At 60.9% G+C, this 22,050-nt stretch overlaps 1 protein-coding gene across 4 annotated transcripts in view; it reads left to right on the top strand.

Annotated features, from left to right (window-relative positions):
* The window catches only part of NFATC1 (nuclear factor of activated T cells 1), a 105,384-nt gene that overhangs the window by 50,529 nt on the left and 32,805 nt on the right, over positions 1-22,050 (top strand). For 2 of the 4 annotated variants that reach the window (XM_019643384.1, XM_019643383.1), the window contains exons 7-8: positions 3,966-4,021; positions 8,757-8,889. In XM_019643384.1, coding sequence (XP_019498929.1) covers positions 3,966-4,021; positions 8,757-8,889 — 189 coding nt within the window. The other 2 variants (XM_019643385.1, XM_019643386.1) reach the window with 2 other exon arrangements.

Raw genomic sequence — 22,050 nt, 5'->3', positions numbered from 1 at the left:
TCGGGCCGCTCTGTCCGTGCTAGGAAGCCTGCTCTTACGTTTTTGGCTTCAGAGTAGAAAGACGACCCCAGCTCTGAATTACACGACTCTCCGAGGAGTCTCAGGGGAAGTGAGCTGCAGGCGGGGTGGACCCCAGGGTGGGCGCATCCTCCCAGCCCACGAGCACGCGGCCTTGTGAGGCCCCAGCCGGGGGCATCCTCCCGAAAGCCGTCCCATGAGGTGCCAGGCTGACCTCGGAGGTCAGCCTTCCAGGGACTCGGGCGGTGGCAGCTCAGCCCGACCTCTGTGCCGCCCGGACCCTTCGGGGGCCTCTCCCTGCGGGGTACGGCGACAGGGATGGAAGGGCGCACGCATACGTGTGCTGCCCGCCTGGGTGCGGGCGGGAGGGCTCTCCAAAGGTGCCCGCCGGGCCCAGAGCCAGACCAGAGGCCCCGAGCCCTTCCTCGCACGGGCTGCAACCGAAACCCCCTCCCTGGGCGGACTGGCCAGTCCGCGCTCTGGTTTGCCGCCGCCACACAGCTCCTCCCCCGGGGCCCGGCCCAAGGCAGCTTCCAGAAGGTGGGCCCTGGGGCCTCCTGTCCCAGACCCCGCGGTGTGCCTGGTGGGCGCTGGTGGGCAGGGCGTGGGGGTGGGCAGGCCGGACGAGGCACCCAGGCACGGTGAGGGAGCCCCCTGACCTTAGATGCACCCCCACCCACTCATCCCTCATGTTTTGCCGGCATCCAGCGACCTACACACGGTTGTGTCGGGTGGCGTGGTTTGTGTCAGCTTTGAGGTATAACTAAGATGCCACACGGCTCTTATGTAAGTTCAGTGGTTCGGTGCATTCAGAGCTGTGCAGTCATCAGCTATAATTCAGGAACGTTTCATCACCCCCAGAAGAAACCTCACCCAGCAGCCGTCACCCCGTCCTCCCCTGCCCCTCCCCCAGCCCGGCCCCCTCTGTGTGCAGATGGGCTTGTCCCGGGCGAGGCGGGAGAGGCGGTGTTTGTGCTTCATCTCCGCAGCACGTCTCCGGGCTTGTCCGTGCAGGAGCCCGTGTCGCGGGTCCGTCCCACTGAGGCGGGTGACATCGTGTGGCTGGGCGCACACTGCTCGCCCACTCTGTGAGGTGGACTGTGGGCCACGTCCACTTGCTGTCTGCCGGGCAGAGTGCCCCGTGCGTGGCACAGGGAGGGTTACGAGGACAAAGGTGGCAGATGAAGACCCGGGATGCGTGCCATCCCTGGTGCTGACGCCAACACCTGATGACCCTGAGTCCCTGGGGTCAGCGTCAGTTCCCCTCCCTGACCCTCAACTCGGCCAGGACCGCACAAGGTGACTGGCGTGTCTCTGTGGGAAGTGGCCACCTCTTCCCCGCTCACGTGGCCGCCTTCTCTGACAGCCAGCAGCCCGATGACAGGGCCGTGTCCCCCTCGGCCTCCCGCTTTGGTGCTTGCTGGGTGTCCCCCTGAACAAGCGCTCAGCGCGCTCCTGCGTGTGCGGGGCAGACACCTGAGCACCCGGCCGTGGGAGCAGGTCACCCTTCAGCTCCCGGCTCTTTCTGTGCACCGTGCTGGTCCTGCCCGCTGGCTGTGTGGCCGGCACAGCGCTGAGTCAACGCCCAGCCGCTCCAGAGCCTCCAGCCGATGGGAAGCCTGTCACGCCCGCGAGGACAGCCTGTGAGGACCCTGCGCCGGGAGCCTCCTCGCGGGTGTGGCGGGAGCCTGTCCCATGACTAATGCTGCAGGGAATTCCCTAATGACTCGGAATGTTTTCACTTCTGGGCTTGTGCACAGTTTCCTACTGAGCAGCCCGGCGAGGCCCTGATAAGGCTGGAGCACAAAGGCCCATTCAGCCGACGTTTCCGTCCCAGCGGAGGCCGAAGGCTCGCGCAGCAGTCAGGCCGCCTCCGCCCGCGCTCTGCCCAAAACCGGGCCGGAGGGCTGTGCGCTGGGAGCAGCAGTCAGCGCTCTGCTGGTGCCGGCAGAAGTGGGAGCCCACCCGTTCTTGGGGGTTCCCACAGCCCGGCGGCGTCAGGCACCTTGACCCTGCTCCGTCCTGGACGCCTGGGCCTCGCACAGGTGTTCTGGCTGCAAACGCACGTGGCCTTTGGAAGAACTCACTGAGGACCCCAGAGGGAAACGGGTGCCCAGCGCCTGCCCCCTGGGGCTGTGGCTCAGCCCAGGTGTAAAGTCCTGTGGAAACAGGGCCGGCCCAAGACGGCTCCGCAGTGCTGGGGGGGGACGGGCGTGTGGGCACGGGGTCCCGGCCCCTGGGAGGGCGTGTGCGCCTTGGGGGTTCCAGAGCCCAGCTCTGCCCAGGGCGGCTCCATGTGTGAGATGTGAACTGTCAGCTGTGTGGACAGGCAGACGCTGAGCAGCAGCGCGTTTTGTCTCCAGTAGTTCAGGCTGAGACACCTAAAGCCGATTTTCTTGGGGGCGGGTGGGGCGCGAAGATGGGCTTTGTCATAAGACAATTGAAAAAGTTGTTTTTGAAAGGCACCAGGAGCCTGCAGACGGGCTGGGTTATCTACAGGGCGATTCTGATTTCCTTCAACAAGGGGGGCGGGCGGGGGCCCCCACAGCAAGCCCAGGCCCCTTGCGAAGTCGCCGGGAGGCCCGTGAGGTCCGGGCGCCTGGTGGGAGTGAAGGCTGCTGCGTGCTCCCGCGTCCTGAGCTGTCGGGACCCCGGAAGCTGTGCTGCTGTCAGGCTCCCGAGGCCCGGCGTCCGTTTCCTGTCCCCTTTCCCTGGCGGAGCCATGGCCGCCCCTCCCCGGGGCCGCGGGCCCGTGTTTTATCACCGAGGGGCTTCGGCTGTGCTGGGCCCTCGGCGCCCCGGCGGCTGGCTGGTGCAGCCTCCCTGTGACTCACCCACGTTTCCTCTCTCTGTCTCCACCTCCCACCCCTGCCCGGCAGGCACTTTCAGGGAGAGAAAGGAGAGTTTGTGTCATTTATTTATAATCTAGGATTTGTAACGCATACACACGTCTTCTGTGAAAACAGAGCATAAGCAAGAGCTAAGTCTGACTAGATGGCCTTGTTCGTTTGGGGGAACCAACTTCAAAAAAGATCAACAGGAACGAGGCCTCTGTGGGAGGCTGACATCTATTCACAAAATTACCCCAAAGCCAGTCCCTAAACAGTGTGTCCTGCAGAGCGGGGCTTCCAGACTCCGGAGTCGGGTTGGGGTGCTTCGCGGAGTGGGGGCTGAGCCTCTCTCCCCAGGGCCTGGCCTGAGGACGAAAGCCCTTCCATAGGCCCCTTCACAGCCTTTTTATTTTTTTGTTTAAACATGCAAATGGCCACTGGGGTAAGGTTAAAAATACCTTGTGCTTTGCATTTCTGTGTCCTGATGTGGCAAACGGTAGTCAAAGAAAGGACTTTCTCACTGCCCTGCAGTTCCTCTGAGTGCAGGCCGGCGGCCGGGGCCTCACTCCCTAGAACAGCTGCCCCGAATGCACAAAGGGCTCAGGCCCCAGGCAGTTAGGCTGGCGGTGCGTCCACTGCACCCCGGGGCTAGAGCTGGCGGGTGTGAGAGCGGGGACTCCAGCCGGGCTGCAGGCCGAGGGCGGCCCACTGCCTGGGGTCGCCCGTGTCCCTCCTGAGCCCGCGCGCCCCCGGAGACGGGCACGCAGAGTCCCTCCCAGCTGACGTGGGGCTGGTGGCACTGGGCAGAGGACGGTTTCTGCGGGCGCCTGCTGCCACGGCTCCCTCCAGACCCAGGGGCCTCAGGGCCCCGCCAGCTTCCCTGAGCCCCAGTTTGCATACATCTCCCTTCCAGACCCGATGTCCGCCCCTCGGGCAGTCACGCCGGTGTGGTTTTCTGCCCTCACAAGTTATTAGCCGGGATGGCAGAGCCGGGCAAGGGGTGGGACCTCTGCTCAGAGGGTGACAGTCACTGGGACGCGTTTGCCTGCGCCAGGCTGCGTTTTCGGGGTGCACACTCAGGCACACGAGTAACAGCCTTCTCGCTGCCTTTTTCAGATGGCCACCACATCTGGGAGATGGAGGCGAAAACCGACCGAGACCTGTGCAAGCCGGTAAGTGTCACTCAGACGTGCAGCCACGACAGTGTGTTCTACGGGCTCACCCGGAGTAGGGTGCCCGCCAGAGGCACGTGGTTCCTGGTTTGTTAAGGTGAACGACTGAAAAAAACGACAGAAAGAGTAACAGGACTAGACGTGGCTGGAAGCACGTCCGTGAGCCGTGCTCTCAGGAGGCAGACGGCGAGCCGGTGGACGGCATGTGCCCCCCACAGGCTGGACGCCTCACCCAGGAAAACGCCCAGCGCTGACCGCTCCCAGCCACGCGGGCCAGGACATGGCTGCACACTCAGGCCCAGGGCACACGGCCTTTCTGTCACCTTCTGGCTGTCGTCGTCACCAGGGCCCCCACATAGCCTGCTGTCCCCCAGGAAGACTGCTGCTCTGAGCCTCTGAGTGGACGCCACACCTGCTGGGTGGCTGGTCCCACCAGCGTCCTTGGCAGCAGCTTATTATTATTACCTGTCCTGCTCAGAGAACACACATCGCTCCGCAGACGCTTGTTTGGATGTGAAATCGGCGTGAAGTCAGGTGTAACTGTGCTTGTCAGGCGCCCTCATTCCGTTTGCCGGGTAGCGGGGGCCTGGCTGGGGCCGGCGTTCTGGGGACTCCTGCCCTGACGTTGTTGTCACCGTGTTGTTGTGCACCTAGCTTTCCCAGCTTGCTTGCTACCCGAGTAGTAATTCCTGTTTCTTCGATGGTGATCAGGGGAGAGTGTCTGTTGTCTGAAATCCCCTGGCTCCCGGCTTCTCTCGGCCCGTGTCGGCCTGCCGTGTCCTCCTCTCCTTTCTCGTGACGGGTGTCTTTATGTTTGAAGTGGCTCCTTGCGGACAGAAGCTGGGCCTTCATCCCTCTGACGGTCTCTGTCGTCCAGCTGGTATAACTAGACCGCCGGTGTTCAGAGTGGCTCCTGGCAGTCAGGTTAGCGTCCCCCACTCAGTCTGTGTTTTCTGCCTGGTCCCGGAAAAGCCGCAGGATCTGTGCTGACGTGGAAGACACCGTGGCCTTTGATGACATTCACAGCTCTCCCCGCCCCGCTGGTGGCCATGTGGACGGCCCTTTGGAAAGTGCCAGGGACACAGACAGGCTGTCAGTCAGGCCAGGCGCCTCATTTCAGGGGGTCCTGTGGGTCCAGATGGTCAGAGGCTTGGGAGCAGGACACCGTGGTGGTGGGTTGGCCGCAGCGACCTGGGCGACGCGTCTCTGCCCTGTGGCTGGTGGGACCCTGAGTCACGGGCCTGCCCCGCTCCCCAAGCTGGAGTTGGGAAGGGCAGGCTGTGCCTGGGGCTTAAGCTCCACTCCATTTAGCAGAAGCCTTTCCAGACGGTGTCCCCTGGAAAAGACCCCTCCCCGGCCCGGGCGACCCCACATTCAGGTGTGGTGCCCAGGCCCCTGCCACTCGGAGCCCCCGTCCAGTCCACTCGTGTCCTCACCTCCTGAGGAGCCCCGAGGAAGTGCGGCAGCGCAGGCAGCGCGGCCCCAGACGGGGCTCCTGGCCCAGCAGGTCTGCAAGGGACAGAGTCGTCCAGAGCGCGAGGGCTCGACGTGAAGAGACGCCTCCCAGGCCCAGCGTGCTCCCCGGCCCGGCGGGCGGGCGGGCGGCGGTCCCCCCTCCACTCAGCGTGCTCTCCGTACTCACTTCCTACACGGGTCACCCCGACTTCTGGCCCCAGGTCCAGGGCAGGCCGGGCCCTCCCCGCTCTCCACCGTGGGGTCCACACCGCCCCTCGGCAGGAAGAAGCCGCCTGCAGAAACCAGGCTTCTTTCTGTATCGAAATAACCCCTGCCCAGTTTACATGCTCGGGGTGTTGTTGTTTTTGTCATTGAGTTTTCTTTTTAACTTCGAATAGTTGCTTGTTTTCAAGGAAGCTTAACAGTTAGTTGTATGTTTTAAAAGAAACATAATAGTACACGTGAATACTGATACACTTCATGTTTACAACTTCATCCTTCTTATCTCTTAAATGAGGTTTACTTTTATATTTTTTCCTCGTTATAAAAGGAACATCACATTCACTGTGGTAATTTGGAAAATATAACAGAGTATGAAAAAGGAAGCAGGCACCCAGTGAAGTTTCTCCACTTAGACGTAACCCCTCTTACCGTTTGGGCGCCTTTCCTTCCACTCTTTTTCTGGGGTGGGCGTGGGGCTAAAAACACGAAGACTCCCCCTCCCACCTCCTAAGTGCTTCCGGCTGGGCTAACGAGTAAATTAACAGGGACAGGGTCCCAGGAGGAAATCGGATTTATATACGTGCGCTCAGGGGAGTCCCACGGCTGGACCGCTCCCGGCGGTCAGGCAGCACTGGTCTGTGATATTTTGGACAAAGGAGACGAGGGGACGGGCTCTTAGATTTCAGAAGTAAGGTGGACGGGTGACAGGGAGCTGAGGAAGCGCAGACGGGACGTGGCGGGAACATCCTTGCTGGCAGCTCACGCAGGGGACACGGGGCCGTCGGGCTAACAGGCCTGGAGCCTTGCCGACCAACGCTGGGGTGACGTTGTCTCGGGTGGTGAAGCCCACGCTCCCCGCCTGAAGCAGCGTTTTCTTCTGAATCTCTCGGGCAGGGACAAAAGTTCTTTCTGAGTCTTATTTCTTAATAAACAGCTTAAATATCCCAAAAAGCAGCTTCAGGGTAGCATGACATTGTATGTTTGTTTGTTTGTTTTTAAACAAAATGAGGCTGTTCTGTATGTACAGTTTATTTACTTTCATGAGCAATTTAGGCAGTGGGTTTTCTTGAAGCAAGTCCGATGGATGCGTTGAGTGCCACTTGTCATCCTGTGCCCGCTGCTGCATTTTCTTTCTTACCTCTGCCTCTGCTCTGTAGTTAAAGCACTGGTGCTCCCGTGGGGGTTCTATTTTGCCACATAATTGGTCTGCGTAGGGGGCTGAAGCGTATCAGCCTGTGCCCACGTCAAAACGTGAGCCTCCGGTCACTTGGAATTTATAAGAGCTGACCCCACGGAGCCGAATGTGCTGCGAGCGGCACAGCACCCTCCCTGCTGCGTCCCAGTGCCTGGTGACGGTCACTGCATCTCGTTGTTATTTCCAGTCTCAGCCTAAGCTGGGCCTCCTCCTTCCTGACTCTTCTCCTAATTTCTTCCGTAGAGATTAAGCTTCTTTACCTGTCCGCTCAGTGATGCCTCGCTGTCACGCGTGTCAGCTGTGCACCAGGCCCTGCACCAACCACCCGCAGCGCCTCCTCCCACAAAAGCGGATCCTCAGGAAACAGCCCCTGAGGGAGCGTGTTTCTCTTTCTCTTCCCTGTACAAATGGGAAACTGACTCAGAGAGTGTGGGAGCCAGGGTGGACCCCAGACCTGTGTGACCCCACGCCAGGCTGCCCCGCGCAGGAGCGGACTCCCAGCAGAGGCGCCCGTGCCGCCCCCCGTGCCCCACGGCCCCCTCGTCAGGGCTGTTTCTGATGAGGGGACAACACGCCCAGGCAGGAGGAAACGGGCCTGCCTCTTGCTTCTAAGTGAAATGAAGTTATTAAAACAACAGAAACGTGTGACCTGGAGCAAGTGTGGTCCCAGGGGTCGGAGCCCCTCTGGCCCTGCCACCGTGTGCCCTCAGCAGCCCCTTCTGTGCCTCAGTTTCTCCTGTAAAAGGCAGATGTTTGGCCTGAAGTGCTCTTCAGTTTTTTGCTTTTACATTCTTAACGTTTCATTATTAACGTGATTCAGTCAATTTTGCTATTAACCTGGGTAATAAGCTACAATTACTTGAACAAAAAAAAAGTGACAAAATGGATTTTTCTTATACATTTTCCCTACTTGTTAAGCGAAATCATGACAGAAAAACTGAAGGAACTTTTTGGAGGTGACCCACCCCCACTCCCGCCCCCTGAAATCAAATGCAACTCTGCGGCCTTCTGCAGTGCTGGCTCACGCGTGGGCGGACCCTCACGTGGCCCAGGGCTGGCACCCTGAGCAGGTCCCTGAGCACAGACACCTGGGATTCGGGCGTCCCAACCCAGCCTGTTTTTTCTCCCACGAAGCCTCACTGCCCCACAGCGACTTGCTTCTGTGTCTACTTGGAAGGACGTAATGTTGTAACACTGTCGCTGGTTTGTATTTTAAAACATGCAGAGTCACAGCAACTGCCTTAATCTGCCCTGTTCCACCTGAGCCTTTGCTCTCTAGCTGCCCATCACCTCGCAAACCTGTTACACGTCCGGTTCTCCCGTCTTCTCCAATCTGGGAGTCCGTGACTTGGGCTTTGGGCCATTGTTGTCACAGACCGTGTCCCCAGAGACATGTCTCCAGGAAGTACCTGCCCTGGGTCTTCATGACCACTTACCTGAGCAGGTGCTCCCTGCTCCGTCCACGGGCCAGTGAATGGGGGCTGTTTTTTCATTTCCAGAGCTCACTGATGCTTTCTTTAAGGCAGACAGAAGCTTTGGGGTCTCCTGACAGCCTCTCCTGCCCAGGAGCTGCTCCGCCTTCGGCACGCGCACTCGCGGTCTCTAGCTGAGCCCGTGGCATCTTAGCTGAAGTCCCCAGCCTGCATCCCCCCCACCCCTCACACAGCACCTCAGACCACCCCTCCGCCCTGGGCGTGTAGGCCTGGCCCGCACAGGCATGTGCCCGCGTCCCATGCAGGTTCTGTGGGCAGCTTCTGTGCAGCTGTCCTGGGGGACCCCGGGGCCTGTGGGTGGCTGCTGTCACGCAGAGCACCGCACGCGCAAGACGCTAACGGTCCCTCCTGTCTGCCGCTTTCTCACCAGAATTCCTTGGTGGTTGAGATTCCCCCGTTTCGCAATCAGAGAATAACCAGCCCCGTCCAAGTCAACTTCTACGTCTGCAACGGGAAGAGGAAGAGAAGTCAGTACCAGCACTTCACCTACCTTCCTGCCAATGGTAACGCTGTCTTTCTATCCTTAAGCGCTGCACACGAACCAGTGGGGTGCTTTTTCTAAAAGACGCAGGAATGATGGGCTGCTGTCACTGTCAAACGCGGCTCCATTGTACCTTTAAACTGTGTTATTATGTTGTTAGCAAGACCATGTCGTCAGTTCCTTAAAAAAAAAAAAAAGCGAAGCTTTTGGTGTATTTCCCTTCATTAATGTGGGGGTGGGGCAGTGCGTTGGGGTAATTCTGATCATTATGCTGGCTGCTTGCAAATATGTAACGTCCAAAGGGGAGAGGAATTGCGGCTGTTCTGCACGCAAAGCCGAGTGCTCCGTGTGGTTCCAATTCTGTGGATGTTTAAGGTGGAAAGCAAACAGCTGTAATTATTTTGCAGGTGCCTTTAGAGTAAACCCTTGCTACTAAGCCTAACGCCTCCTGCCGATGTGGCCGTTAACGAACACGGGTGGTTTTCGCACCATGACGTTCTAACGTGAATAATTGCATCTCCCTGTGACCATGAGGCCTCAGGTCCAAATACCTTTACTCAGCCAAGAAGTATTCTGGTTCAGGTTGTCTGTCTACACGTTTTGAAGACAACTTCGGATCACTTAAAAAAATCCGTTTACATTTGTTACTTTTTAGGGTGTTTTCCTAAAGAGAATACCGTGCCCCCACCCCCTGCACGCCTAGAAAGGGAGGCATTTGGTGCAGCGAGAGCTCAGAGCCCCTGAGTGTGCCGTGAGCCCCGCGCCCCCCGGCAGCCAGGCGGGCGCAGAGCACGGGAGTTGTCCTGGACCCAACCGTGTTTCGCTGGGCCCAGCTCTGCCAATGACCTCTTTACGCTGTAGCCTTTGTTCTAAACACATTAAATTTCTGTAACATAAGAGGCAGATCATACTCTACAAACAGTTGCAAAAGCAGCCATGTTGTCACCTGAGTGAAAAGCAGATGTCTTTGAAGGCTTCTGTTTTTCTGTAAATGTAGAAAGTCACTTACAGTAGACTAGATAATAGAAAGCTCTAGAATATCTGTGCTGATATTAAAGTTAGAATGAACTGTTTTTCAAGCAAATAGTAGCCATGCCTTTGAAGATTTGAAAACTAAGGCTTGGTTGTAAATTACCACGTCGTGAGCATGTCCACGAAGTGGAGCGGTGGCGGCTCACGGAGCTGCTCAGGACACGCGTGTTTGTTTCGTACCTGAGGCCCCTCTGGGTCTCTGTGATCTGTACTGCGCATACGTCATGAACCCCCCCCCACACCCCCCATTCTGGAAGAAGGTACCATGTATTGTACAAAAGAAAATATTGAGCCTCTTTGTAAAAATGTAATGATTGTGTCCTAATTAAACTTCAAGCATGGTGGTTGACCAAATATTGACTGTTTTTAAAGAAAATTTAGGTCTTACAAATTCCTCCCTAAAACAGTTTAGAAAATAGCCCTAACATTGATGACTCAGCAGTCATGCTCCAAATTCACAGAGCGCCGACTGTGAACACACTCACCCAGTGTCGGACGGGGAAAGGGCCTGTATGTCGCCTGACACCGGCCACACAGACTGAGGCTGACACCATGGGCCGCTGCCGGGCTGGCCACGTGCCCTCCGGTGTCACCCACCCTGCACAGTCACTCCCACGGGGATCTGGGCTGCCCTCTGCCAGACAATAACGACACCACTCTCTACACCTGCCCAGGTCCCCCGTCACCACCTTGCACGCCTGCCCAGGTCCTCCATCACCGTGCTTTACGTGACAGCCGACCTGCACCCGCTCCGTTAGCTGGCTCCCAGGCGTCACCCTCATCCGTCCCATCAGGACACTGACCTCTCAGGCTCAGGATGGCCTGTACTTCCCATGTAGTTCAGGGGGGGTGTGAGTCCTGCTTTTATCAGGCCCTGTTCTCCCGTATCACTTGTGTCCTTGAAGCTGCTTCAGTCCATGGAGCCCGAGGTGCCCACACTGCCAGGCCCTGGAGGGGCCGTGTCCTCGCTGCCTTCCCGGGTGGTCCTCCAAGCCCCGTGGGGTTGTGATCACTGAGCGTCCCGGTAGTGTGTGAGCTCCCCGAGAGCAGGGACCTCGGCCGGCGTCAGCTCCGTGCCTGAATGTGGGCCTGTCCTCACATGGTTTTCAAGATAAATAAATGAACGAATGTTGGCGAGCTCGAGCAGCCGTTTCAGTTTGGTGTTTTCCTCGCCGTTTGCGCTTTGGGCCGCATCCGCTGACGGGACTACGTAGTCATGAGCGGGCACCAGGGCCCGTGTGCCCACGGCCACGCGCTGCGGCTGTGAGTGCTGCTAGCGTGTCTGCACCCAGCTCCATCGGCCAGCACCCCCAGCGAGGCACGGCTCCAGCCCCGAGCTCCAGAGACGCGTGCAGAGGGGGCTGTGTGGGTCGGGCAGCGTGTGGCGTGTCAGTCAGAAACACCGGTTTTCAGTCACTTTGGTTTGCTTCCTTCTTTTGAGGCCTTAGTTGTGGGGTTGCTAACGTCCCTGTAGGACTCGGGGCCATGTCCACTCACAGCGTGCTCCTTCCGGCCACAGCAGAAACCTCCCAGGTGGTGATTTTGCTTATGGAGATGGACAGATTCTTTTCAAGCTCCTAAAATGTGCTGTTGAAATGTGACGGACCATGGAAATAAATCCATTTAAATCCTGCCCATGAAATTCATTTTCGTGGGCACATATGTAAAGGCAAATCTCGTTATAGGGTTTCCTTCAAAATTAGGTGGAAGTGGGATGATAGCATGGGTCAGGTGCACGCGTCTCTCGGTGTGACTCAGTGCCCTTGAGAACGGCCTTCGCACGGAGCCGCCCGCACTCGGGTCGGGACCCTCACTGCCCGGGAGCAGGACAGGTGAGGTTGCAGGTGGTGGAAGTGACGGGCAAACGCATGTGTTGCTTGGAAGAGGGCTAAGAAGGGCCCACACCTTTGTCATCTCTTGTCACCTTCCCCACTTCTCGTCTCAGCACTACCTTCTGATGACCGGACAGCAGATAAGCAGCTCCCGCGAGTGACACCCACTTCAGCCCTGTACCCCCAACCCCCTGTCGTCCGAAGGTGGCCTGGTCACGTTCCGAGTCGCGGGGCAGACAGAGGCAGGCCTCTGGGCTCCGGGGGGGCCGTCGTCTGTGGCTCCTGGTCTGCGTGGGCCCAGGACAGTTTTCTCCCTCATCCCTGTGGGGGGGCTGAGTGTTTAATGGAGGAAAGCTGCCCACTGAACACAGGGGCCGTGGAAAGCATGCACGGCCCGTTAGAAGTCCCTCACCTCACCCTCTGCCACCGTGGGTTCTCACGTGTCTTGTCTGTCGCTGTTTTGTCTAAGTGGCATAAACGCAGTCTTCTAGAAGCAAACCGTCCTGTCTCTGGCCGTGCCGTGTGGGCTGAGGGGCCCTGGCACCCGTCATGAGAGAGACGCTGCCAGAAGTGGTGGCAGTGCTGAGCCCAAAATGTCAGTTGAAATTAAAGGTAGCAAAGGGCCTGACCTGTGGGGAGTGGGGGAGGTGACGGTCCCCACCGGCTGCGGCTCCCTCGGCTCATGTCGCCGTTGGCTGCCCCCCCCCCCGGTCCCCAACCCTGGGGACGAGCGGCAGGGGCGGGAGATCAGTGATAAAAATAATTCCAAGTTGTGACCTCAAATTCATGTAAAATGAGAAAATCATGACAGATTATTGGGTCTTGGGGCGTCTGTCTTTTCATGAGTTGTTTTTAGTTGGTTTCCCAGCAATGCCTGTGATGGCAGCGGGCCTCCGCCTCCGTCACTCATGGCGATGTGGGTGAGGGTCCCGGCGCTTTACCGGGAAGTCCCAGAGCCGCCTTCCTCGGGGGTCCGCGGGCAGCCAGGACTCCCTGCCTGGGGACCTGCTTGTCCCTCACATACAGGCCCAGAGGCCATGTGGTGACGACCGCTCGTGCAGGCACGGCCCCTACAAACCTTGCTCAGGATGCGGGAGAAACAGCTTCGACCCCTGGAAGGGCTGCCGACCGGGGACAAAGGTGCCCCAGGATGGCGGCCCCTGCCCACCCAGGCTCTGTCACCCTGCCTGTTGGGGGGGAGGGTCTGCGGGCCAGACGTCACTGCACCCAGAGGGGACCTCAGGCTCCTGCTCACCATTAGGGAGACACGTGGTTGAGTCAGCGCCCCCCGAGGGCAGTGGCCTGATTGGAAGAGGGAGAAAGCGGGACTAGATTCCGTTTTCTCGTTTGCTTTGTCACGTCCTGGGTCAGTGCAATGTGACAGAAGCGTGAGAGGCAGGGCCGGTCAGCCAGGCGGCGTCCGCAGCCGCCAGTCGGCCGGGCTGTGTGGCCGCACTCGCCCAGGTCCCTGCAGGTCGCAGGACTGCGGCTGCTGAGTGAGGCCACACAGCCCCTGCAGACGTGGCCCCGAGGGCTCCGGGTCCCGATGCCCCAAGGCTGGACCCAGACCTCGAGCAGCTGGCGTCTGGGCGGAACCGGGGACGAGCGGCCTCCACGTGCCAGCGGCCTCACCGTTGCCACGGGCTCTGGGTCCACGTCGCCACCAGGCGTTTTCGCTCGTCTTTTCCCAAGCCCACTGCATTAACGTTTAAGCCAAGGAATTACCTACGCGGAATCAGTGTATGTCTTAACAGTGGCCTTGGGTTTCATGGCTGGTTGGACCCAAGACTTCGCAGGCCTGGCCTTTGGGCCTCCGGTTGCATTCCCGCCCACATCCCCACACCTGGGGGCCCACACGGCCCTCAACGCCCGAATGTCCCTCATTTTATAGACAAAGAAGTGAGGCTCCTGGAGCTTGAGCTGTTGCCCCTGGACGAGCCGCTGGCCCGCAGTGGGGAGAGGTGTCTGACCCCACGTCCTCTCCAGAACCTCAGCGGGCTGTTCCTCCGGGTTGCCCTGGCCCGTCCTGTTCTTTGAAACGAAATCGCCCCTTCCCTGTGCCCTGATGTGTGAGGCCTGCAGCTTTGTTCTCACAATAAGTCAGTCCATCCGTCTTCAGAAACGCCACGTGTGCTCGGCTCCTGCCAGGGGCAGGGTGTCTGGCCGTGATTGTCCCTAAGGAGCCGTGTAAGGCCGTGCGTCCCTGCCGGTGAGTGTTCTCACCTCCACCTGGCCGGAGCGGGAGGCACAGGCGAGGCGGCCTCGGCCCCAGTCCACGGTGGTCTCCCGGGACTTTGCCCCATCGCAGACTGCCGGCTCCCAAATAAAGCAGGCTGTGCCAACGCTTATCACCCACCGCGTCAATTCTGGGAGCTCCCTTCTCAGCAAACAAAGCCGAGGGGCAACAGCGGGAGGCGGGGGGGTGGGGCGAGGAGGAGAGCTGTCTGGGAGCCAGTGAGGAGCAGGGTCCCCGAGACCTCAGGGCGGCCCGCTGGCAGGCCGCTGTGGTCCGTAGATGGCTGCTCCGTGGACATTCGGGAACCTGTTTCGCGGGTCGGCTCAGCTGTGCGACGACCAGTGGCTGAGGGAGGGGCTGCTGTGGGGCGGGGGCCGCGGCCAGCTGTGGGTGTGGCGGGCACCATGCACACGCTTCGGGGTCCCGCCTCACAAGCTCACGTGACCGAGGGAGGCCGCTCTTACTGGGTCCCCGCTTTACTGGCCCTCTTGCTGCTCAGGCCAGAAAACGAGGACCAGTGTTTTAATTTCTCTTTCCAAATTTTAAACCCGCGGTGATGGAGGTGCAGTGAGTCAGCCGCCCACGTGTGGCAGGGTGCCCGCCCTCCCCAGCCCACAGAGCAGATGCTGTCCTGGGAGGGGTGTGTTTCCCCTGTGCCAGGCCCCCCAGCAGGAGGAGTGAGGACAAGGCCAGGCCGGGGGTGGACCGCATAATTGGTCAGGGCGTGACAGGGACGTGGGTGGGGCTTGGCGGCTGTCCCTGGCGGGAGCTGGCTTTCCCGGGCCCGCCCCTCCATGCATCTCGGCTTCATGGGCTTGGCCTCTGGAGCGTGGGTCTGGTCTGCACATTGCTGACCCCCCATCAGGTGGTCCGACTTGTGGGGGCGCCCCGGATGTTAGAAAAAGGGCTCCAGTTGAAGGAGAACTGAGACGTGTGGTCCAAGGGGCTAACCTGGACCGGACAGACCGCACAGCACACCCCCGAGCCCCTCGGACCCGGCGCCCCAGACCGCGGGGAGGGGCTGGACGTCGGCAAGGATTGCGCCCGAGGAGACAGGGACAGATGCGGGGTGGGGGCGGGGTGAGCTGCAGCGCGTTGGGAGGCCGTTCCCTCCGAGGGTGGGGCTGGGCCTGCGGGCCCTGAGGGGCTGGGGCCGAGGGCAGCCGCACCCCGGGCTCCTTCACGGAATCCAGGCGGGAGGGTGGTCTGGCTCAGAAACGCGAGGGCCCTGGGCCACCAAAAACAAAGGGACGTGTGAGTCAAGAGGGAGGCCGGACCGGAGAAGCCGGGCGCCCGTGGAGAAGGCCGGGGGAGGCCTGTGCAGCTCCGGGCGGCGGCCTGGGCCCACACGCCACTCCAGAGGGGTCCCAGCTCGGCTGCAGGGGCCGCCCCCCGGCCTCCGCTAGAGTCTCGGCCCTGAACGCACAGCTGCTTGGAAACGAACCGTGGACGATGAATCACGCTTCCTTCCACTGCCGTTCTGGCAATTATTGGGTGAAACCCGATCGATGTATTTTTTGGCTTGTGTGGTCTGTTTTGACCGTCGTCTGCCATCAACCTAATTGGGTAGCAGGCAGGTCCCCACATCCCTGAAACCGGAAAGACAGGCTGGTGCACACCTGTAGCCACAGACCTGGCAGCACGGCCAGCGATGCGCTCACCACCCGTGAGCCTGGGCCACTGAGTGTCTCTGTGCCCGCTTGACGCTTCCACAAATGAGGTGAAGCCAGTCCCTCCGAGGGTTGATGCGAGGACCACGTGAGGTAGCGGCGGCCGCCACCGTGAGCCCAGAGACCAGGCCTTCCTAGGGACCTGGGGCCACCCATGCCGGGTGAGCTGCGTGGGAACACTGAGCACGCTCCCAAGGCAGAGGGCGCGTTCGAGCTGAAACCCCCGTCTCCTCGACCACATGGTCACGGCCTGTGCGTCCACGCACCCCTGACCCGCCCGCCCCGCCCTCACTCTTGGCTCTGGACTTGGAGACGTCGTGGGGCCTTGTCCCTGGGAGCTGGCGATTCAGATGGTTCCAGTCACTGCTTTTCCTTCCTCGCTAACTAAAAAAAGTCATGCCCTGAAGTTACCATTGCTGGTGTTTATGTTGATGGTAAAACTGGGGCTTTAATGTCTTGCAACAAACAGGAGACAATATGATCTTTGTTTTCTAGGGTTTAGAACAAAAGCCCTTTGTCTAAAACTATAGACGTACCTGGTAAAGTAATTCCAGCTGAAACAGTTGAGATCACTTAAAATCATGCTCCTGCCGTGAGAGGGACGCAATGGAGGAGGGCGTGCTGCCTGGGCACCTTCCACATTCGGGTCACGTTAGTGTAAGTCCTGTCACTCGGGCCCCTTACTGCCTGGTGACCAGGTGTTCTGCAATGAAGAAAGTAATGTGACAGGATTGGGCCACCGTCACACAGCACCACAGACCCGGGCCTCATGGCACGGTCACCGCTCTCTGCTCTGATGGCCGGAAGTGCCGGGTCCTGGCGAAGACCCCTCCCGGTTGCAGAGGCCCCCTCCTCACTGTGGACAGAGTGACACCTCCCTCTTCTTGTGGAGGCCACGCCCACGGGCGCAGGACCCCCTGTGACCTCATCAACCTCAGCCTCCCAAAGGCCTCATCCCCAGGCCTGGCCGCATCGGGGACACAAGTCGGTCCATAGCAGTGTCTGGGCTTGTGTGAGGTCCAAGCCCTGCTGCCCGGCGCTGGCCAGAGCAGCTGTCAGACCCAGGACGGCATGTCGGTAGCCGCCAGGGGTGCAGGCGGCCCTGTGCCAGCTGCTTTGTTCTGGGAGTGCAGGGTCTCCCTCCCGTCTTGTAGGTAGGTGTTATCTCTGTGTCACAGCTGGCAAACTCAGGCCCGAGGGAGTGACGTGACCAGCCCCAAGGCCACCAGCTGGTGGGTGACTGTAGGACTCACTCCAGCCCAACTTCATCCAGTGGGAAGCTGAGGGCACAGACCCTGGGCAGCCTCTGAGCCAGGCGTGGACGCTGCCGTTCCCAGATGTGGCTCGTTGCATCCACGCGAGCAGGAGAAACAGCTGAGGCTGCTCAGAGGGAGAAAATGCACAGCCGGACACGTCCGCTTTGTCGGCGTGCAGGGCTGGGTTGGGTCGTTCGCTGTTCCATCGCCGGGCAGGTGCCGTGCTGGGGACAGGGCTGCAGAGGTCAGGACGCCCGAATGAGGGAGCACAGACAGCAGGCTGGCCTTCCGTGTTTGTTCTAAGTCCCATCATCCTTTTCTGAATAAAACAGTTGGATTCACAAGGTCCTGGTACTTAGTGGGGCCCGGTCCCCCAGAGTCCCGGTACACATGGAGAGAACACCTACCTGTCTGCATCTCCCTCGGCCTCAGCTGCCCCTGGGTTAGAGGGTGGGCCCAGCCTCAGTCTCACATCTGGATTATTGGGGTTGCCTTTGAGCCGAGGGGACAGGGCTGCACAGAAAACGGGCAGCTCGCCAGCTCCTGCTTCCTGTGTTTGGGTCCCCGTCTGTGCACAAGCCCCCAACGGACAGGCGTGACGGGCCAGACGGCGTCCCCTGCCCGGCTCCTGTGTGTGCCACCTGCTGCCTACTGAAAGTGGTCAGTGCCCTCAACATGTGACAGCGAAAGAGAAAAAACGGACCCTCTGTAATGGCCCACAGGCCGTGGGACGGTGTGAACTCCGCTGCTTGGCGGGAATCATATCGCGTTGCCCCTGACCCCCCACGGGAGCTGGCCGTGCCCACCGTCATTTCATCCAAGTGGAAGCTTGGGGCTCAAGGCCGAGCGGAGACAAAATTTGATTTTCCTGTGGATCTCGGCCCAGGGCCGAGTCACCGTCAGCTTAGCCCACTGGCCACCTCTGTTCTGTTCATCAACTAAAACAGCCAGTGGTGGCCATTTGCAAATGCACCAAACCCCTGGGCGAAAGGCAGTGTGAACATCAGCGCTTCGCCTGCAGACCTGGACATCCTGGGGGGGACACCCAAGGCCTGTCTGGGTGTGTGCTGCTCAATCTCAAGGGACAAGTTCTGAGGTTTCAGAGGGCGTGTGGGTGAGACGGGACAGGTGCACACTGACTTCTAACCGGCTGTGTGACGCATGGTGGCAGGGCCGCAGTCTGAGGACCGTGGGGATGGGCCCTGGGGCTTGTGCACACGAGGCACAGACCTGAGGAAGGCAGGGGCGTCCGGTGGGCGAAGCGGAACGGTGGTCGGCCCTGCCAGAGGGGACGTGGGCAGCCAGGAGGCCTCTGCTGTGCTCACAGGACGAGCCGTCCAGGCTGCTTCATCGAAGGCGCCTCCGCCCGCCGTTGCCGTGGGGGGACAGAAGCCCGTTGCCACGCTTGGGGTTTCTCCAAGTGAGGCCAGGAATGTACCGGAGTGCTCTTTGGCCCACAGAGTGCCGTTGCAGGGGCTGTAGGTGGGATGGGGGTCCCAGGGCAGAGCCTGGCCCACTCTCATGGTCTGCGTTTACTCCGGCTCCGTCGTCTGCATGTGGCTGGGGCGGGAAGACACCGCAGCCTGGCTCATGGAGCCATGCGTCCTAGTGCTGGGACGGACCCTCCCCAGGGCTCGAGGACACTCCTGATGTCACCATTCCCGGCAGACGCTGTGAGGCACCGTCAGTGAGACGCTGGCCGGAGCTGAGCTGGTGGCTTCCCTGCGTCGTGCGCGCCTGCTGCCTCTGTGCGGGGCGGGAGCCATTCGCGGCGGCCTGTGAGCCACAGCCGACCCTCCACGCGGCACCGGCTGCAACAAACGCAGATCGCAAACGCACCGCCGGGGGATGCGGCCCTGCTTGGCGGTGCACCGTGGTCTCCAGTTAGCGCCCCTGCCACCCAGACCGGCACGGCGGACGCAGAGAAGGTAACCGGACACTGTCACAGCGCGTGTCAGGCCCGGAAGGAAACTGCTGCCGGTGGCGTGGAGACGGGGCGGCGCCGGCGTCGTGCGCCTTCTTCCCTCGCTCACTTGGGGAGGCAGGAGCCGGCGCCTGGGTGGCTCGGATGTACAGAGGGGCTCGTTTCCGTGGAAACCCACACCAGAAGTGTGTTTACCCGCAAGCGCACTCGCAGTGCGTTTGTGCCTTGAAGCTGCTGTGGGGGCCACGGGAACAGCAGGCACTGTGGCCTCAGCCTCTGAAAGGTGGCGTTTCCGTTTCCCGTGTTGTGACACACCCCAGCGCCAGGCTGGCAGAGCACGTGTGTGTGTCCCTGAGCCTCCGGCCGGCGGTCAGGCCCTGTCCGGGGCGTCCCCTCCTGGCTCTGAGTCGGCAGGGTGGCTTTGCCCCGGGGGCTTCCCGCTACGTCGTGTCCCTGGGCTTGTGCGGTGCCCCCCCCCAGCAGGCAGAGTGGGTTTAACTCAGTTAAGTGACACGAGTTTATTCCCAAAGAGAGCCTGTTGGGATGGCCTTGTGTCGGGCCCTGCAGACCTTGGCCACGTGGTTGGCAGGGCGAGCACGTTGCTGTGAGGATCAGGCCACCTCGTGGGTGTGGAGCAGCTGCGTACGAGGAGGGACGTCTGAGGGCCAAGGCCCCGCTCAGCCACGTCCCTGGGGAGACTGGCAGGGGTGGGGCCCGGCCCGACGGCTTCAGGCTGTGTCCCCTCGCCATCCCCTTATGGTGAGAATGTGGGTCCTGGTGCTGTTGGCAGGCGTCCGATATCGTGTTTCCTGTGTGTGTCCTGGTGCCCCCAGCGCAGGTGGGGGCCACACACACACTTTTCCAGGAGGAGCCCCAGGGAGCAGACAGATGGGGGAGCTAATGCCAGTGCCCGGGGGGCCGAGCAGGCCGTCACTGGCAGACACTGATGGCCGAGCAGGCAGATGGCAGCTCGCTCCTGTCCACCAAAGGTGTCTGCTGGCCTCTGACCGGCCTCCGGGAGCCGCCAGCCCCGGCTGGGCCTCATGGCAGGTAGATGACGCGGCTGGCACTCCCCGGGCACCTTGTTTGGGCTGCACCTTTAATGTCATGAGGAGCAGACAGCGTAACCGTATTTGAAGAGCTCAGGGGACACATTAGTAAAGAGACGAATTGGCCGTGGTACCTGGCTGAGAAACCAGTGCCGTAGTCAGAGTCCCTCCGGGGCCTTAATTTAATCTGCTGAATAATCATGAGCTCTGAAAATTACCAAACTCATTCAGAATTTAACCTCTGGGTGCCTGCGTTTCACACGAACGTCTTTCGGACGGGGAGGACTTTGGTTCTGCCCAGGTCACCGTTGCTCGTTGGGGCCATTTTTACTGAGCGTTGTGACCCCCCTATTCAGGCCCAGGGCCCCCGGGGCTGACATCGGCTATTTGCCGTTTCTGGGTTTACGATGTGCTGGGACCAGGCGGGGATTCCGGCTGGGCGGTGCCCAGGGCCTGCTGGAGGCTGCCGTTCACGCTGCCGGAGCGGAGGCCGCCTTCAGACGCTCGACGCGCCAGCGTGAAGTGAGACGGCGGCAGCTCTGTTTTCTCTTACGCGTGAGGACGTCGTCCAGGTCTTGGCAGCCCCACGTCCAGCATGTCACCTGCCCGTCTGTGGACATGGAGCATGGGGTGGAGAGGCTGCCCCGGGGAGCTTGGGCCCAGCAGGTGGAGACCGCCCGGCGGGGACTGCTCCCCGGCAGAGGCCCTGTCACTGGTGTGCTGACTGCGAAGTTCATGGAAAGACCCTGGGATGGGGGCTTTCCCAGGTGCCGCCTGACAAAGCGGAGAGCTCCGCTGCACGCTCTCGGACGCGGGGCGCACAGACCGCGGAGCCCAGCCTGAGACTTGCAGCAGCCCCTGGTGCCCGAACCACGCCCTGCCATCCCCGGGGCCTGGGCCTTCGTGAAAAGGGACGATCGCATGGAGAACTTCACACCCGCACGGGCAGGGAGACGGGCTCGGCCAGACACAGTTGCGCCCTCTGGGGCTGCGTGCTCCTCTCAGGGACGCACAACTGCTGACCTGGACCCCTGCTGACGGGATCGGCACGCGGCAGAATACCCACGCCTGGGGACAGCCTGCTCGCGTTCCTTCTGCAGCCAGTGGCACTTTCCTCTGAACCACGATTCCACAGGAACTCCAGTCCCCGTTCTACGCCCTGACCGGCAGCGCGCTCTAGAAACAGAACTCTTCCCCAGCGGCAAGTGTGACGGTGGCACGGGCGAAGGGCAGGCCAGGCGCCCAGCCCCTCTTGGCAGCACGCAGGGCCCTGCGGTGCAGCTGACCAGACGCTGCCTGGCTCCCCACGGCCGCCTGGCGGGAAGGAAGGCCGCCTCTGCTGCTCCCCGCCGGGCACGCCCACCCCCGCCAGCACCTGCCAGGTCAGAGGCGCTGGACTCGGCCCGTCCCAGAATGTGGGGACGCCGGGCCCTGGGGCAGAAGCCGCGTGTCCTTGCCGCCTGAAGACCTCACAGACCCGTCGTGGTTCTATCTGCAGATTCCGGTGGAGGCCTCGTAACTACTGCTGCCGTCCGCGGTCAGCACCTCCCAGGATCCAGTCACCCTGAAACACGCACCCCTCGTCGGTGCATGAGGACGCCTCAGAGATGGGCCCTGAGAGCAGGGCTGGGAGAAACCGGCAGCCAAACAAGCAAGCAGAGAGCACAGTCCCGCCAGGAATCCCCCCACGGGAAACCTCAGGCCGGAGACTGACGGGAATCACGCCCCAGCCGTCCTCACCATCCAGCCGCTCGGCCGGGGCACGTGCCAGGCAGGGCCGTCTTCACCCACCCAGCTGCTGGGGGACCCACAGGCACACTTGCCGCCCAAGACCTTTCTTAAACGTTTCCTCCCCAAACGCAGACAGGCTTTTGTTTACTTAAGGAGGAGGCTGGGCCCGGGCTGCGGTCTGCATGTATGTGCTGGGGCCACGCGCACCCCAAAGGCTGTGACTGTAGGAACGTTCCCTGCCGGCAGCACCCCGGCACACAGGAGGAGGAGCGGACAGGACTGGCAGGGCCCGATGGCAGCTCGTCCCCACCGCGTGCTCCTGAAGCAGCGTGGGCACCCGCGTGGCTCAGTGTGCCGCTGCTAGCCAGTCATCTCAGGGCGCTGCCATGAGATGTGTCGGTGGGCGCGAGGCGGGAAGCCAGGGAGGAGGTGGGCGCGGGACGTGAGCGAGGC

The sequence above is a fragment of the Hipposideros armiger genome, unplaced genomic scaffold (assembly GCF_001890085.2).
Source record: "Hipposideros armiger isolate ML-2016 unplaced genomic scaffold, ASM189008v1 scaffold_77, whole genome shotgun sequence".
Classification (NCBI taxonomy): Eukaryota; Metazoa; Chordata; class Mammalia; order Chiroptera; family Hipposideridae; genus Hipposideros; species Hipposideros armiger.
This window is presented reverse-complemented; position numbering and strand designations above follow the sequence as displayed.